The 13,071-nt window shown below is 44.1% G+C and overlaps 1 protein-coding gene across 1 annotated transcript in view; it reads right to left on the bottom strand.

The window, feature by feature from the left end:
- Positions 1-13,071, bottom strand: part of LOC147678477 (extracellular calcium-sensing receptor-like) — a 62,422-nt gene that overhangs the window by 10,790 nt on the left and 38,561 nt on the right. The window contains exon 5 of the mRNA XM_086945655.1: positions 5,398-5,625. Within this exon, the coding sequence (XP_086801781.1) occupies positions 5,398-5,625 (228 nt within the window). The remainder of the gene's footprint in view (positions 1-5,397; positions 5,626-13,071) is intronic.

Raw genomic sequence — 13,071 nt, forward strand, 5'->3', positions numbered from 1 at the left:
AGGAAAATGTGCCGCATTTATCATATGCGGTACAAAAGGCTGAAGACGGCTGGAATGCCAGAAACCGGTCCTCGGAAACTTGTTTCCAGTCCAGGGAAGACATGGCTTGGCAGTTTGGGCTGGACTGTTCCCATGAGAAACAGGGTCAGACTGATTTGCATATAGCTGTGTCTGAACTGGGGTGGCAGAGTGGGCTAAAGAACGGTGATGGATTAAACCCAGATCTTTTGACTGGGTGTGAGTGTTTGATTGATTCAGATGCTCCGTCCATCACCACCCCCTTTTGTACCGCATTTATCATATGGCCCCTGGGCATTTATGAGATCAAAAATTTACAGACATGCATTGTTGTAAAACAGTCAGTGACCTTTAAAATATTGTGCCTAATAGTGGCACCAAAGTATCTAGCGCCCATGTAATTATGGGTGAGTCACAGTTCCTGAGAAAAATATATTGATTGTTTTCTTTAATCAACAATCAAAAGATTTGTAGAGCCCTACTTGTCACCCATGAGTATCTCCAGCCGCTGAAAGGGTCAAGTTGATCAGCTGAATAGCCAGGTCCTCAGAGAATTTTGGAACTTTGGAAGAGATGGGGAGGTCCGTAGATGAATGGGTAGCTCATTCCATGTCTTTGTTGGTAGGTAGGAGAAGGATTGAACTCTACATCTGATGCGGGGGTGAGGGTTTGAGCAAGGACGTGAAGTGAAGATTTCTGGTGGGTTGACAGAAATGCTCGGCTAGTGGTATTGTTTTAGGTCTTATGGCGCCACTCAGAATATCTCACTTAGTATAAAAGGATCAGTTTGTTAAACGTTGCTATAGGGTAAAGAGAACCACAAACCCTCTTTAAGTCTGGCAAAGTCCTACACAAATGAAAAGGCTCCCTAGCACACGTTATAGATTATTGTTTCTTTTCAGTATGCAAGTGTTTCCACCATTCGTCACTCTCGCATTCATAAATGATTCTTGTCAATAAGGTCCGGTAGATTCTTTTGAAGTTTTATTTCTGGAATTTCACAGCCAACACGTGTTTCGTCATATTGGGAATCTTAACCACAACTTTCTGAAGGCTCATTCCTGAGTAAATCGGTCGTATATATTATGCGGTGATAATTCCAACCCGCAATGGGTTTCTGTTGGGGGCGTCCGTTAAGTACTGATTCTATCGGTAGATGAAGCCAAGATATGGCTTATGAGTTCTTTAGAAAATGGCTTTCGCCAGCTTTTGTAGTTATTCTCCTTAATCCCCCATCTTAAGTAAGACTCTGGTGGGATAGAATGAAGTTCAGACAGTGGTTCAAATAGGCAAGTCCGCAGTTGTGTAGGGCCTTGACTGCATTATTCTGAAGCTTTAATTGGCATTTTTCAGTACAGAGATCCAGTGGAGTTCCCTGGGATAGGGAGGGATGTAGGTTTGTGTTGGAAAATCCAGGATGAGCCTAGCTGCAGCATTCTGTATGGTCTGCAGTCGCCACAGGGGATGAACTGCAGAGGAGGTGAACTGTGATCCCTGTCTAGAGAGTGTTGCAGTTCTACAGTTGCCTTGAGATGGGGTCCCGGGTGATGGTGTGTCTTGAGCTTTGGGGTATCCATTTGATTATCTTACAATGCATGCAAGAGGATAAAGATGAAGGAGGAGGACAACAAGTTGACCTAAGTCGCCATGACTAGCTTGTTGTCCAGAATGATGCCTAGGTTCCTAGCATGGTCAGTGGGGGGTAGGAAAATGTCCCAGTTCTGAAGGCCACCAGGATGCATCCCCTGGAGAGGTTTTGTTTCTGAAAATCAGTACCTCTGTCTTGTCCATGTTGAGCTTCAGGTCGATGTTCCTTGATCTATTTGGCTCACCTAACTATAACGGCTGAATTTCACAGGTTTTGCACAAGTGAAATGTCAGCCTAACCATACCGTTCCTGTAAACTGTGTCTTTTTCCATGAACTTCTAAGGTTTTTTTAAATGCTAATTCCTAACTATAACATCCCTAAAATGTGTGTTTTCTTTCAGTGAATTTCTAAGGTTTTTTAACTAGCTGTCACGTTTGCTGAGCGGTGGAGAAAAGGGGCGGGTCCTCCAACCAGCTCTCAGGAATTCCGCTATATAGGACTTATAGGAGCCACCAGGAGGGCTTCTTGGCCCCCAAGGTCCCTCTGGTGTAATGCATACTTTATTCCCCATCCAGCGGTGCACCAGGAGGTGCTTTTGCAGAGAAAGAGGGGCATCTGAAGACCTCTTAGCAATCCCATTGTGTAGGACTTACTGGAGGTAACAAGAGGGGTAGTCAGGCCGAAGGATATCCTTGTGGGCCAGCTACCCCTCCTGTTACCTCCAGTAAGTCCCACACAGCATGATTGAGGACTTCTGATAGCAGGCCATGCCCCCTTTCACCACCAGCCTGCAAACCCGCCTCCTGGTGTGCTCTTGGTTGGGGGAGGAAGTCCCCTTCACTGCTGGGGGTCCTTAGGAGCCAACCAGACTACCTATTACCTCCAGTAAGCCCAACACAGTAGGACTGCAGAGATGTGGTCAAAGACCAAACCCCATCCCTGATCACTCTGCAATCATGCCTCCTGGCATGTTCTTAGTTGGAGGATGAAGTCTCCTTGCCTCTTGAGGGTCCCTGGTGCCAACTAGCCCTCCTGTTACCTCTGTAAGTCCCACACAGCTAGATTGCTTGGAGGTGGTCAGATGCCACACCCCCTATCTCCACCACTCTGCAAACGCACCTCCTGGTCACTTTAGTCCTGAGTCCGCGCGGCCCCCTCCTAGGGCCAATTTCAACCCTGGGGACCAATCCCCTGGGGCTAGGCCTTTCTTTTTTTCAGTTAGAAAAGGGAGGGGGGCCAAATTAGGCCCTGAGGACCTCACCCCCCCCCCGGGGCATGGGCATTTTTTATGCATTTTCAAGGGAGATGGGCTTAGGGACCCACCTCCCAGGCCATTTTAGGCCCGGGGACCCCATCCCCCGGGATATGGCCAGCATTTTAGGGACAGTGGGGGAGCTTGATGGCCCCCCGGTCCGGGCCGGATCCTGCCTCCTGCAGGAGCCGGCATGGCTTTTTACCCCCAGGGACCTCCTGACATGCAGATCCCTGGGGGCAAAAAGCAAAGTGCGCTCGCTTTGAACAAGCGAGAGCAAAGTGATCTCTCTTTTTCAAAGCGAGCACAATGTTTGCTAAGGACTGGCCGGTGGGCTCCCCAGGACATTGCTGGAGCTGGCCCCTGGGGTTTGCGCTTTCACAACTCCAGGAGGGGGCAGCCCAGCCCCCTCGATTTTGATAAGTAGCCTTGGGAGGTGGTGTCCCTGTGGCTGCATGGGGGTAGGAGCCCCCCATGCACTATAATTTACATACCCTGGGGGTGGCACCCCGGGACTTTGCTGAATGCAGCCCTGGGGAGTGGCTGTCCCCAGGGCCATTTAGGGCTCCAGGAGGTTTGCTAAGTAGCCCCAGGGAGGTGATGGTCCCTGGGGCTGTGTGGGAGCCAGGAGCCTCCCCACACATTTATTTCTACAATGTAGCACTTGGGAGGTGGTAGTTCCTGGGCCTGCAGGGGTCTGCGTAGCCACCCCACATTCAATGTATAAGCCATGGCAATGTGGCAGTCCTCAGGGCTGCAGGGGCCCACGCAGGCCCATGTCTCTTTTTATAATTGCCTCCCGGACTTGGCTTACCCACAGGCCTAAAGGAAGCAAAGCACATGAGCCCACACTTCATTTTGTTTAATTTTCAAAAATTAAAATAAAATGCCTTTTTTGTCCCTAGGGTCCTGTGGGACCATCTGAGTAGGCCTAGGGGTCAGGGTGTTTTTACCCTGACCCCTTTTTTTGTTTTTATTAGGCTTTGTAATATTTTTTCTTTTGGTTCAACCAAGTCACAAGATGGCTGCCAACACTTCTTATTTGAAGTGTTGGCAGCCAATCAGATTGAAGTCTCGAGATCGGGAGGATTAGCAGATCCTCCACAGCCAAATTGTTTATCTGAGACACTTTTCAATTTCTCTGGATTTACACCATTTAACAAAAAGAGTGCTTTATGAACCTAGAGCTCCCATTTTGCCAAAATTGGTGTACTTTCATTGAGCACTTCGAGCCATAGCTGTGTTTTGAGACCCACCCCGAAACATTCAGCACAGCAGCTGACCTGACCGCCCCATAAATTTTGAAAATTTCACAAAGATTAGTCAAACAACGCCAAAATTATTGGCAAATCAAAAAATTATTTGTTCTATGGCAACTGGGTCATAACTGTGACTAACTACTGGCAACTGCCAGTAGATATATATATGTATATATATATATATATATATATATATATATATATATATATATATATATACATATATATATATATATATATGTGATCAAGCCACTCCGGTGGTGAAACGCGTTATGGCGGACTTATGAGAAAATAAACGCTACTGCTTGCACTTACTCTGGGCTCGTGTCTGCTTTTTCGGTGCTTGCTGGAGATTACATGCTGCACCTGATCTCTTCAAGCGGCTTCTGAGATATATATATATATATATATATATATATATATATATATATATATATATATATATATATATATATATATATATATATAAAAAAAAAAAATCTGATTGAGGGAACCTCCCATATATATATGTACACATTGCCTGGTAATGGTTGTGTGATGAAGGCTGTCTCACAGGTGGCCAATAGTTGATCTGATATTTCCTTAGAAAGAGGAGCTCAAGATGCTTCCACTAACATGTTCATTTGGTTTAAAAAATGTGGAGCTGCATTACACATTCTTAATGGAAAAGTAAGAATGTTTGTTCTTATGAAACAACTAACTACTTTTGATACATTTATCAAATTGGTGTATCAAAGAAGTGACTTTTAATACTGATCAAGTTTGATTCACTAGTAGCTTTAGGTAAATAATGAAGGATTCATAAGAAAATTTCTAATAGTTCCCCAATTAGGCTTTTACAGGACAGTTTTTTGCCTTCCAACTCAATGTAGAGTAGGTCTGGTGCAAATCACACTTCCTCCCAAAATGGCATAAGGAGGACCACGGAAGCTAGAAATTAGCATTCACCATTCAGTATTGAGATTGTGAGGATAATGTTCAAGGCAATTTGTTTGCAGCTATCCAGCCCATTAGTCGGTGACTGAATCAAGACCTAATGGTAAAATCGAAAGAACAATAATGCCTTCTATAAATTAAATGTACCCTTCAAAATGAAGGCGGCTACCCTGTCTTATTGTTCCCAACCTTGTCTTTCAGTTTTGCTTTTGCAGTAGATTCTCTCTCTTGCATTTTTCCATTTTGTTGCTTTTTATATGAGATTCAAGAAATAACTTCATCTTTTTTATTCCTGGAGTATCTATCCCCAAAGTTAATATCTTTCAGAAAATAGTGCTCATACCTGTGGGAATCCTGCAGCCCATCTGATGGCAGTGACATTGATAAAAATACCTTTTTCCATTGTGGCGCCGGACTCGTAGCTGCCCACCTTCACATACTTGACTGTGCCCATGGTATCAAACTGCCAGTTCATGATATCATACTGAGCTGGGATGTTGCCATTCTCATCAAAAAATATTTCTGCTCCAACTTTATTGTGAAAATTCACTTTTTTGACATAAGGAAGAAGCTATAGGAGAGAAGTATTCACAAGTATGAAATATGCAAAAATGATAATGCTCTTAATTCGTTTGTAGTTATTTAACATTTTTCTGTGATTTTTCACAAGTCTGCTTGTACTGCTTTGGACCCATGTTGTTCAAACTACTAAGTGTATTGGTGTTAATACTTCCAATGCTGGTGGCTAGGTGCAAGTGGGGTTTTTTCTTATTAAAGTACAGCTGTTATGTGCTCAGATTATGAAATATGTAGAAACCGGGGGTTTATTTGTTAGTTATGAGAATATTAATATTTGAAATGTGGAAGGACATAGAATTTTATGAACAATGGATAGTTATATTCTGACCATCTTGTCTTAGTGGATCTTGACACCTCATTGTCACAAGTCTCACAGTAAATTTGTTTAAAGCATTTGGAGAATTATCTATAACAGATGTACATGGACCTATTTTATACTTCAAAGTGATCTTTATGGTCACACTCCTTAACTGCTATCCTTTACACCTTCTCTTGCACTATTTTGTGTTCAACAAGTGTGAGATTCAGTCATCAGGATGCACTTCCAGTTCAAGAATATGCCTTTTGGTTTGGAGAAAGCTCCTGCCACCTTCCAAACATTAGTCAATTGGCTTCTGGCTGTGTTGGAGAAGGTCAGTACCATCTATTTTCAGATGGGATAACCATCTGTACAACCTGAAGGAAGTGTTCCAGGCCCTAAAGCAGTCAGCGCTGACTATTTAGATGACCCATCTAAAACTTTTAGAGAAGCCCTGGCAAACACTACTTCAATACTAGCTCTCCAGACTGCCAATTTTAATATTATAGGTGACTCAAATCTCCACCTGGAAATGCTAGAATCCCCGGATACTATTAGCCTTTAAGGAGACTTAGCAGCCTGCCAATTGACCCAACTGGTTCCCGGCGCTACGCATAGTGCCGGGCACCTCCTTGATCCTGTTTTCTCTAACCTTGAGTCACTGGAAGTTCTAACACCTCTCCCCTTGATCTGGACAGATCATACTCTCATCCTAATGCGACTAACACTGGTTGTTTTTAAGTCCCAGTCTAATCAGCCCCCCTCACTGAAACGGCCGTGGCATAAATTTGACCAGGAGGCTTTTCTCACACCCTTGAGGACAAATCAACCAGACAGATCCTTCAATATGGAAGAGGCTGACACACTCTTTCATAGGTGGGTAACCCAAGCCCTAGATACCTACATTCCTCTCAAACTCACCCATTCTAAAGGAACGCAGGCCAAAGCCTGGTTTAAAGAGGAATTGACCCTAGCTAGGAAGAATTGCAAAGTTCTAGAAAGAGCATGGAGACGTACATATGACCTTCAGGCTAAATCTCAGTATAGATCAGCTTTCAAATCCTACCACAAACTAGTCCATAAAACTAGAGCAGCTCACTACTCTAGCCTGATTACCACCAGCACCAATCTCAGTAAATAAACATTTTCTCTTCTGAAGGATATGGTCACTTCTCCCTCGGCTCTGGGTATTGTCATCTCCTCCAGTCAACAATGCGAGGAGCTGGCTAATTTCTTCCTTGAGAAAGTGGAGAGCATCTACAAAAACTTTGATCACACTGGAACTCATGACATCAATGAGAGGAATACGCACATCTGCTCTGGGACCGTTTCACTCACATCTCTACCCATCATCCTACTCAAAGACCTAGAGGGACTAGTGAATAACATTTAATCAGGATCTCCAGATGACCCCCTTAGACCGGACACCTTCAGGAAAGCTCAACAGGGTCTCCTATCAAAGTGCCTTGATCTACTGAATTTATCCCTCACTTCGGCGGTGATCCCAAAGTCTTGGAAACATGCAAAAGTGGGTGCGCTCCTTAGAAAAACCTTAATTGGACACCTCCAAGCCAGAAAACTATTGTCCAATATCTCTGCTCCCATTTTTATCCAAAATTCTGGAAGCTCATGTGAACTTGACACTAACTCATTTTCTGGAAGTTAATCATATACTTGATAACTCCGAGTCTGCATTGCTGACGGTGGTAGAACAATTGAAATCCATAGCACATACTGGCAGGACCTCAGCTTTGGTCCTGCTGGATCTGAGTGCGGTGTTTGATACGGTGTCTCACGAAATCCTGCTCCACCGTCTGGAGGAGATAGGGATTAGTAACACAGCCTTATTGTGGTTCTCTTCCTTCCTGGTCGATCAGACCTTTCAAGTGATAGCCCCTCCATTTGCCTCCCGTATCCATCCACTGCGCTGTGGGGTCCCTCAGGGCTCCGCGCTGAGCCCTACGCTCTTTAAGATATACATGAGTCCACTGGCACGGATTGCCAAAGAAAGGGGAATCTCCTTGGTGTCGTACGCTGATGACACCCAATCGGTGATCACCTTGTCTAACAATCCCAGCCAGGACAGAGCGAAGTTTAAAGAAGACATTCTGGCCATTGCAGAATGGATGACAGCTAAATTCTTGCAGCTGAACTCTGAGAAATCTGAAATCCTTCGATTGCCAAAGACTCTCATCTCTGGAATGATGAATGGTGGCCTTCAGCCCTTGGAGCCCCTCCGGCCCCTAAACCTGCAGTGAGAAACTTGGGCATTATGCTTGACAAAGATCTTACCTTTGAGACACACTCCAAATCAGTGGCAGGGAAATGTTTCGGGCTGCTACGAGGCCTTAAACTGATACTCGGTCTTTTTAATGCCCCAAATCGGCAGCTGATTATCCAAGCTTCCATATTGGCCTGATTGGATTACTGTAACATGCTTCTCCTTGGCTCTAATAAGGCTGTTGTGAACCAATTGCAGCGGGTTCAGAACACTGCAGCACATGCCATTTTTTTCTCCCTAAGTACAGTCATGTCTCTAATCTTCTCTCTCGTCTTCATTGGCTTCCCCTTGCACATCAAGTACATTTCAAGACACTCTGCACCGTGCACAAGATTCTGACTGGTATCGGGCCAAATATTCTGAGTGACATGTGCTTCCTCTACTCCCCACTGTGTGTACTATGCTCAGCTAATCTTATGCTCGCATATATTCCATGCATCCGAAGAGCCAGATCTGGTGGCCGCTCTTATAGGCGACTGGCCACAACCTTATGAACTCCCTTCCCACACACATCTGCAACATCTCTGGCCACCAAGTCTTCAGTTGGCTTGTGAAGACAATGCTCTTCTCTCAACTCTAATCCCCAGACTGCAACCCTTCTCATCTCGCTTCAGCGCTGGTACACCTCTTTGCTTTGGCAATCATGTGCTTTATAAGTATGTTAATCTAATCTAATCTATAGGGCAGGGTTATGTGGTGTATTAGGGCCCACAAGTTGGTGCATATGACACCATTATAGCCCCTTGTTGGAGCACACTTTAAGAAGCAGTCAAAGAAGGTGATTTGGATAAAGATGTGCTAAAAGGCGTTTGACAAAGTCAAAGGGCCACCCATACGCTGACGCAGGGGAAGCTGGGATTAAAATGGCATCTGGTAAATCAAAGCCTCTTAAAATATTAGTATACATTTTGTGGACGTCGCGCGAAAGTTGAATAGGAATAACCATACACCTTGCACGGTGGACGTAAATATAACCCCTGAAAATAGGTGCCCAGGGGAGGGGTCGTCACAGACACCCGTGTTTAGTCGTCTGGCCCCATCGGTGTTACCACTAGATACGGATCTGGGGGGAAAAACTTGTACAGGGGATGTAAATATAACCCCAGAAAATAGGTGCCCAGGGGAGGGGTCATCATAGACACCCATGTTTAGTCCCCTGGTTCCTTCAGTGTTACCATCAGATATGGATCTGACCCACCCTCTACCCCTACTTAAGTTAATCTCCTGGAACATTGCAGGTATTCGCTCTAAATTAACAGACCAGGTTTGGATGGAATATATCAGGGGTTTTGATGTTGTCTGCTTACAGGAGATGTGGGCCAAAGAAGGTAGAGAGATGGTTGGTTACCAGGCCTTTGAGGTGCCCGCTACAGCATCATTGTCGGGGAATGAAAAAACGGGTTGGTAGCCCTATTCTCAGTTAGATTTGGCTCCCTAAAAGTTTCTTGTGTAAGGTCCTCTCAGCGGTTCCAATTAATTATGATTACTAACATGCTGCAGATGAGAGTCCTTCTTGCAAACTGGTATTATAACATTTTTGACCCAAGGAATTGTCATGTTATAGAAGCTCTGCAAATGGAAATTACTAATGTTTCTGGGAAGTGGCAACCTTTATGTGTTTTATGGGTGGGAGATTTTAATTGTTCATCTTGTGAATTTAGTAACAAAAATTTTTGTGGTTTCTTTGACACTGATGATCAGCCTTTGGCCCATTTCATTCACACCCCACAGGGAGAGGCGCTGAATACTATCATCATCGAGAATAACCTGGTCAGTCTGAATAATAGTTTTCAAGTCCAGTTCCCTACTTTTGTTGGTGGGGGTAGGGAAAGTGGCTCTTGAAATAGCAAGTGACATTAATTGTTTCCCTTAAAGTAATAGCAAGAACTTCAGGGGGTGATGGTCACTTGATCGATTACAATCATAATAAAGGCGTAAGAGTAAACTGGGGGAAAATAAATGCAACACTCTTTGAGGAAGAAACAGTCTGTTCCAATTTAGACCTGATAATGGTTTGCTTGGAACAGGATTCTTCCTCATCCACTATTGCTCAGAACTATAAACAGTATCGTGCTAATGTAGCTGAAAGATTAACCTGTCCAGTTAGGCCTAAGCAGCACCGCGAGGCACGTTGGTTTGATGTAGAATGCTCTAGAGCCCACAACATTTTAAAAACTGCTCTACAATAACCCCCGTAATATAGAACAAATAAAACATGCAAGATGTTTATATAAAGCCACTTTCATCGTAAGGAAAGAGGAGTTGAGGCGCATAGTGTGGGATGATGTGGAAAGAGCAAGTGCTCTTAGAGATAAAAAATGTTTCTGGGCCATTATCAACCGTCCCCAATTCACTGAAGAAGTGGAAAAAATGTAGACTATGCTCCTAGGTGATACCTGGGAATCACACTTTGCGCCCATTTTTAATCCAAATGGTAGGGAGTTGTTGATGTATATTGAGGATCTCCCAGCCGACTTGACACAGGCAGTAGAGCATAGTGTCCCACTCACGGTGACTGAGGAGGAGGAGGCACTTGCGAAGGTGATGAGTAGGAAAGCTCCAAGTTCAGATGGAGTCCCATTAGACCTGTTTAACTTAAACAAAAATCTTTGGGCACCCCTGCTTACTCAGGTTTTTAAATCGGTAGTGACCAGCCTAGTCCCAGTATCCTGGAAAGAGGCTATAGTTGTACCCGTGTTCAAAAAAGGGAACAGAACTGATCCTGCCTGCAATAGGCGCATTTCCCGAACTGACTCCACCACCAAAGTATTGGGGAGGGTAATCCTTGCCCTAAGTAGACCTGGGTGACTAGCAGATGGACCAATTAAAAAGCGCAGTATGGTATTCGGAGGGGACATGGAACCACAGAGCAGTGCCTTAAATCATCCCTGATCATGGGCAAGTACATGAGGGCAAAGAGTGGTTCTATCAACCTTGCCTTCATGGACTTCATTTGATACTGTGAACAGGGGTAAATTATGGGCACTGATGACAGACATGGGATTTGAAAGTGCTCTAATCCTGCTCCTCAAAAGGTTACATACCAACACATCTGTTTCCATAAGATTCGGTGCATAGGGGGAAAAGACGAGGCCGATTGCCTCAATAGAAGGAGTCAGGCAGGGGTGTATTTTAGACCTTTTTCTTTTTTTAATATATAAGAACGGCCTGAAAGCTTTTTTATAAGGTAAGAAAATTGATTTCCCACGCATCAAAGGACAGCCAGTTCCGCTACTTTCGCATGCGAATGACACTGTACTCATGGCCTTGAGGGCTAACAGCCTCCAAACCACCCTGGACGCCTTTCCAAACTTTATGGCAGCACTAGACTTGAGGGTTAGTTTCTCAAAGTCTTATATAATGGTATGCACCAAAAAAAGTCTAAACTAGAAGTTTTATGTAAGGGGTAAGCCCATTGAAAGGGTGGGACAGTTTATATATCTGGGTAACATGTTTAGTAAGGATATGAAATGGGATTCGTTGATGACGGCTAGAGCACAGCAAACAAGCAGAGTAGCAGAGGGGCCTTTTAGGTTTGCTTGTATGTTAGGCCGCAAGCCAGTGCCTGAACTTGTTACTTTACACAAGGCAAAATGCATGTTGGCTGCATTGTATTGGGCAGGGTGTGGGGTTACCAATAAGGCCGCCCGTTGCACGTGGTGGAGAACAAGTTTATAAAATGCCTGTTGATGATTCCTAGCAGTGCTGCCACCTCATTTTCTCACCGAGAAGTGGGAATGGAATATATAGAAGATCACAACGGCGCTGCCCCCTTATGTTTGTGGGCCAAACTCTGGGCCTCAGAAGAGTTACTGCTTTAAAGGGAGATCATCAAAGACTGTATTAACTCGGACAAGTCTCCGAGGATCCCTGGGCATCGGTTTGTGAGGGATAGGTTACTCCAGATCGCCTGGGCGAGTACTTCGACACCCCGTCAAGCATCCCCACTAATGCGAAGGCCAAAATTAAGGAGGAGTATAGTGTCTGGGCAAAAATGCACCATTTACAATTCGAGGCACCCGTCGCCAGTTGCCCTTTTATGCTTAAACAGCAATATTACATTTCCTTCACCACGAACAGCCAGTTGCGTTTTCTTCTAACAAGATTCCATCATAGCACTTTGCACTTTTTGGTAGGGTTCCCAAAAGAATCCGGGTGGACAGAACCCCCTTATTCTTTGCCCATGCGACAATAGTACTACTTAGAGCACTTTGCACTTTATTATTTTTTGTGCACTTTATATAAAGATCCAAGGAGCAGATTTTTGGTGCCCTTGTTAAAGAACATTCACCCATGTACACATTTAGAGGGATTCAGAGATTTGCAATCATGGACTAATCCTGTTATTTGTACTGCAGTAATAAATGTTATCAAATCAGCAATGGGCATTAGGAAACGATATGAAGTACAGTAACAAAGGGGGAATGAGGAAATTAATTATGTCAAACAGGAACTAAACTCGATGGTCATTACTTCATCTATGTACAATCATGTTTTTAGCTTGTATAGGTACTTTTATCCTTTTTATAATATTTGTAATGGACAAAAGATTGTATTTTAAACTTGAATAGTGTATTTTAAACTTGTATTGTCTTTTTAGTTGAAACTTTTATGGCTGTGTGCCCAATAACATTAATTTGATGGTACATATGACACCCTGAAGAAAGCCATGTATTTAGCAACAGTACCCGACACACCTGAATTCAGTAAAGATTTTCTTGCAGTCAAAGATCCTTCAGAGCATGGTATAGGGACTGTTCTTTCACAACTAAACTAGGGGGACCTAGACCAAACTGTAAGCACCTACAATCCAGAGAGCAAAGATGGTCTGGCAACTGAAGTAACTGAAATCATAGCTT

The sequence above is a fragment of the Lissotriton vulgaris genome, chromosome 12 (assembly GCF_964263255.1).
Source record: "Lissotriton vulgaris chromosome 12, aLisVul1.2, whole genome shotgun sequence".
Lineage (NCBI taxonomy): Eukaryota > Metazoa > Chordata > Amphibia > Caudata > Salamandridae > Lissotriton > Lissotriton vulgaris.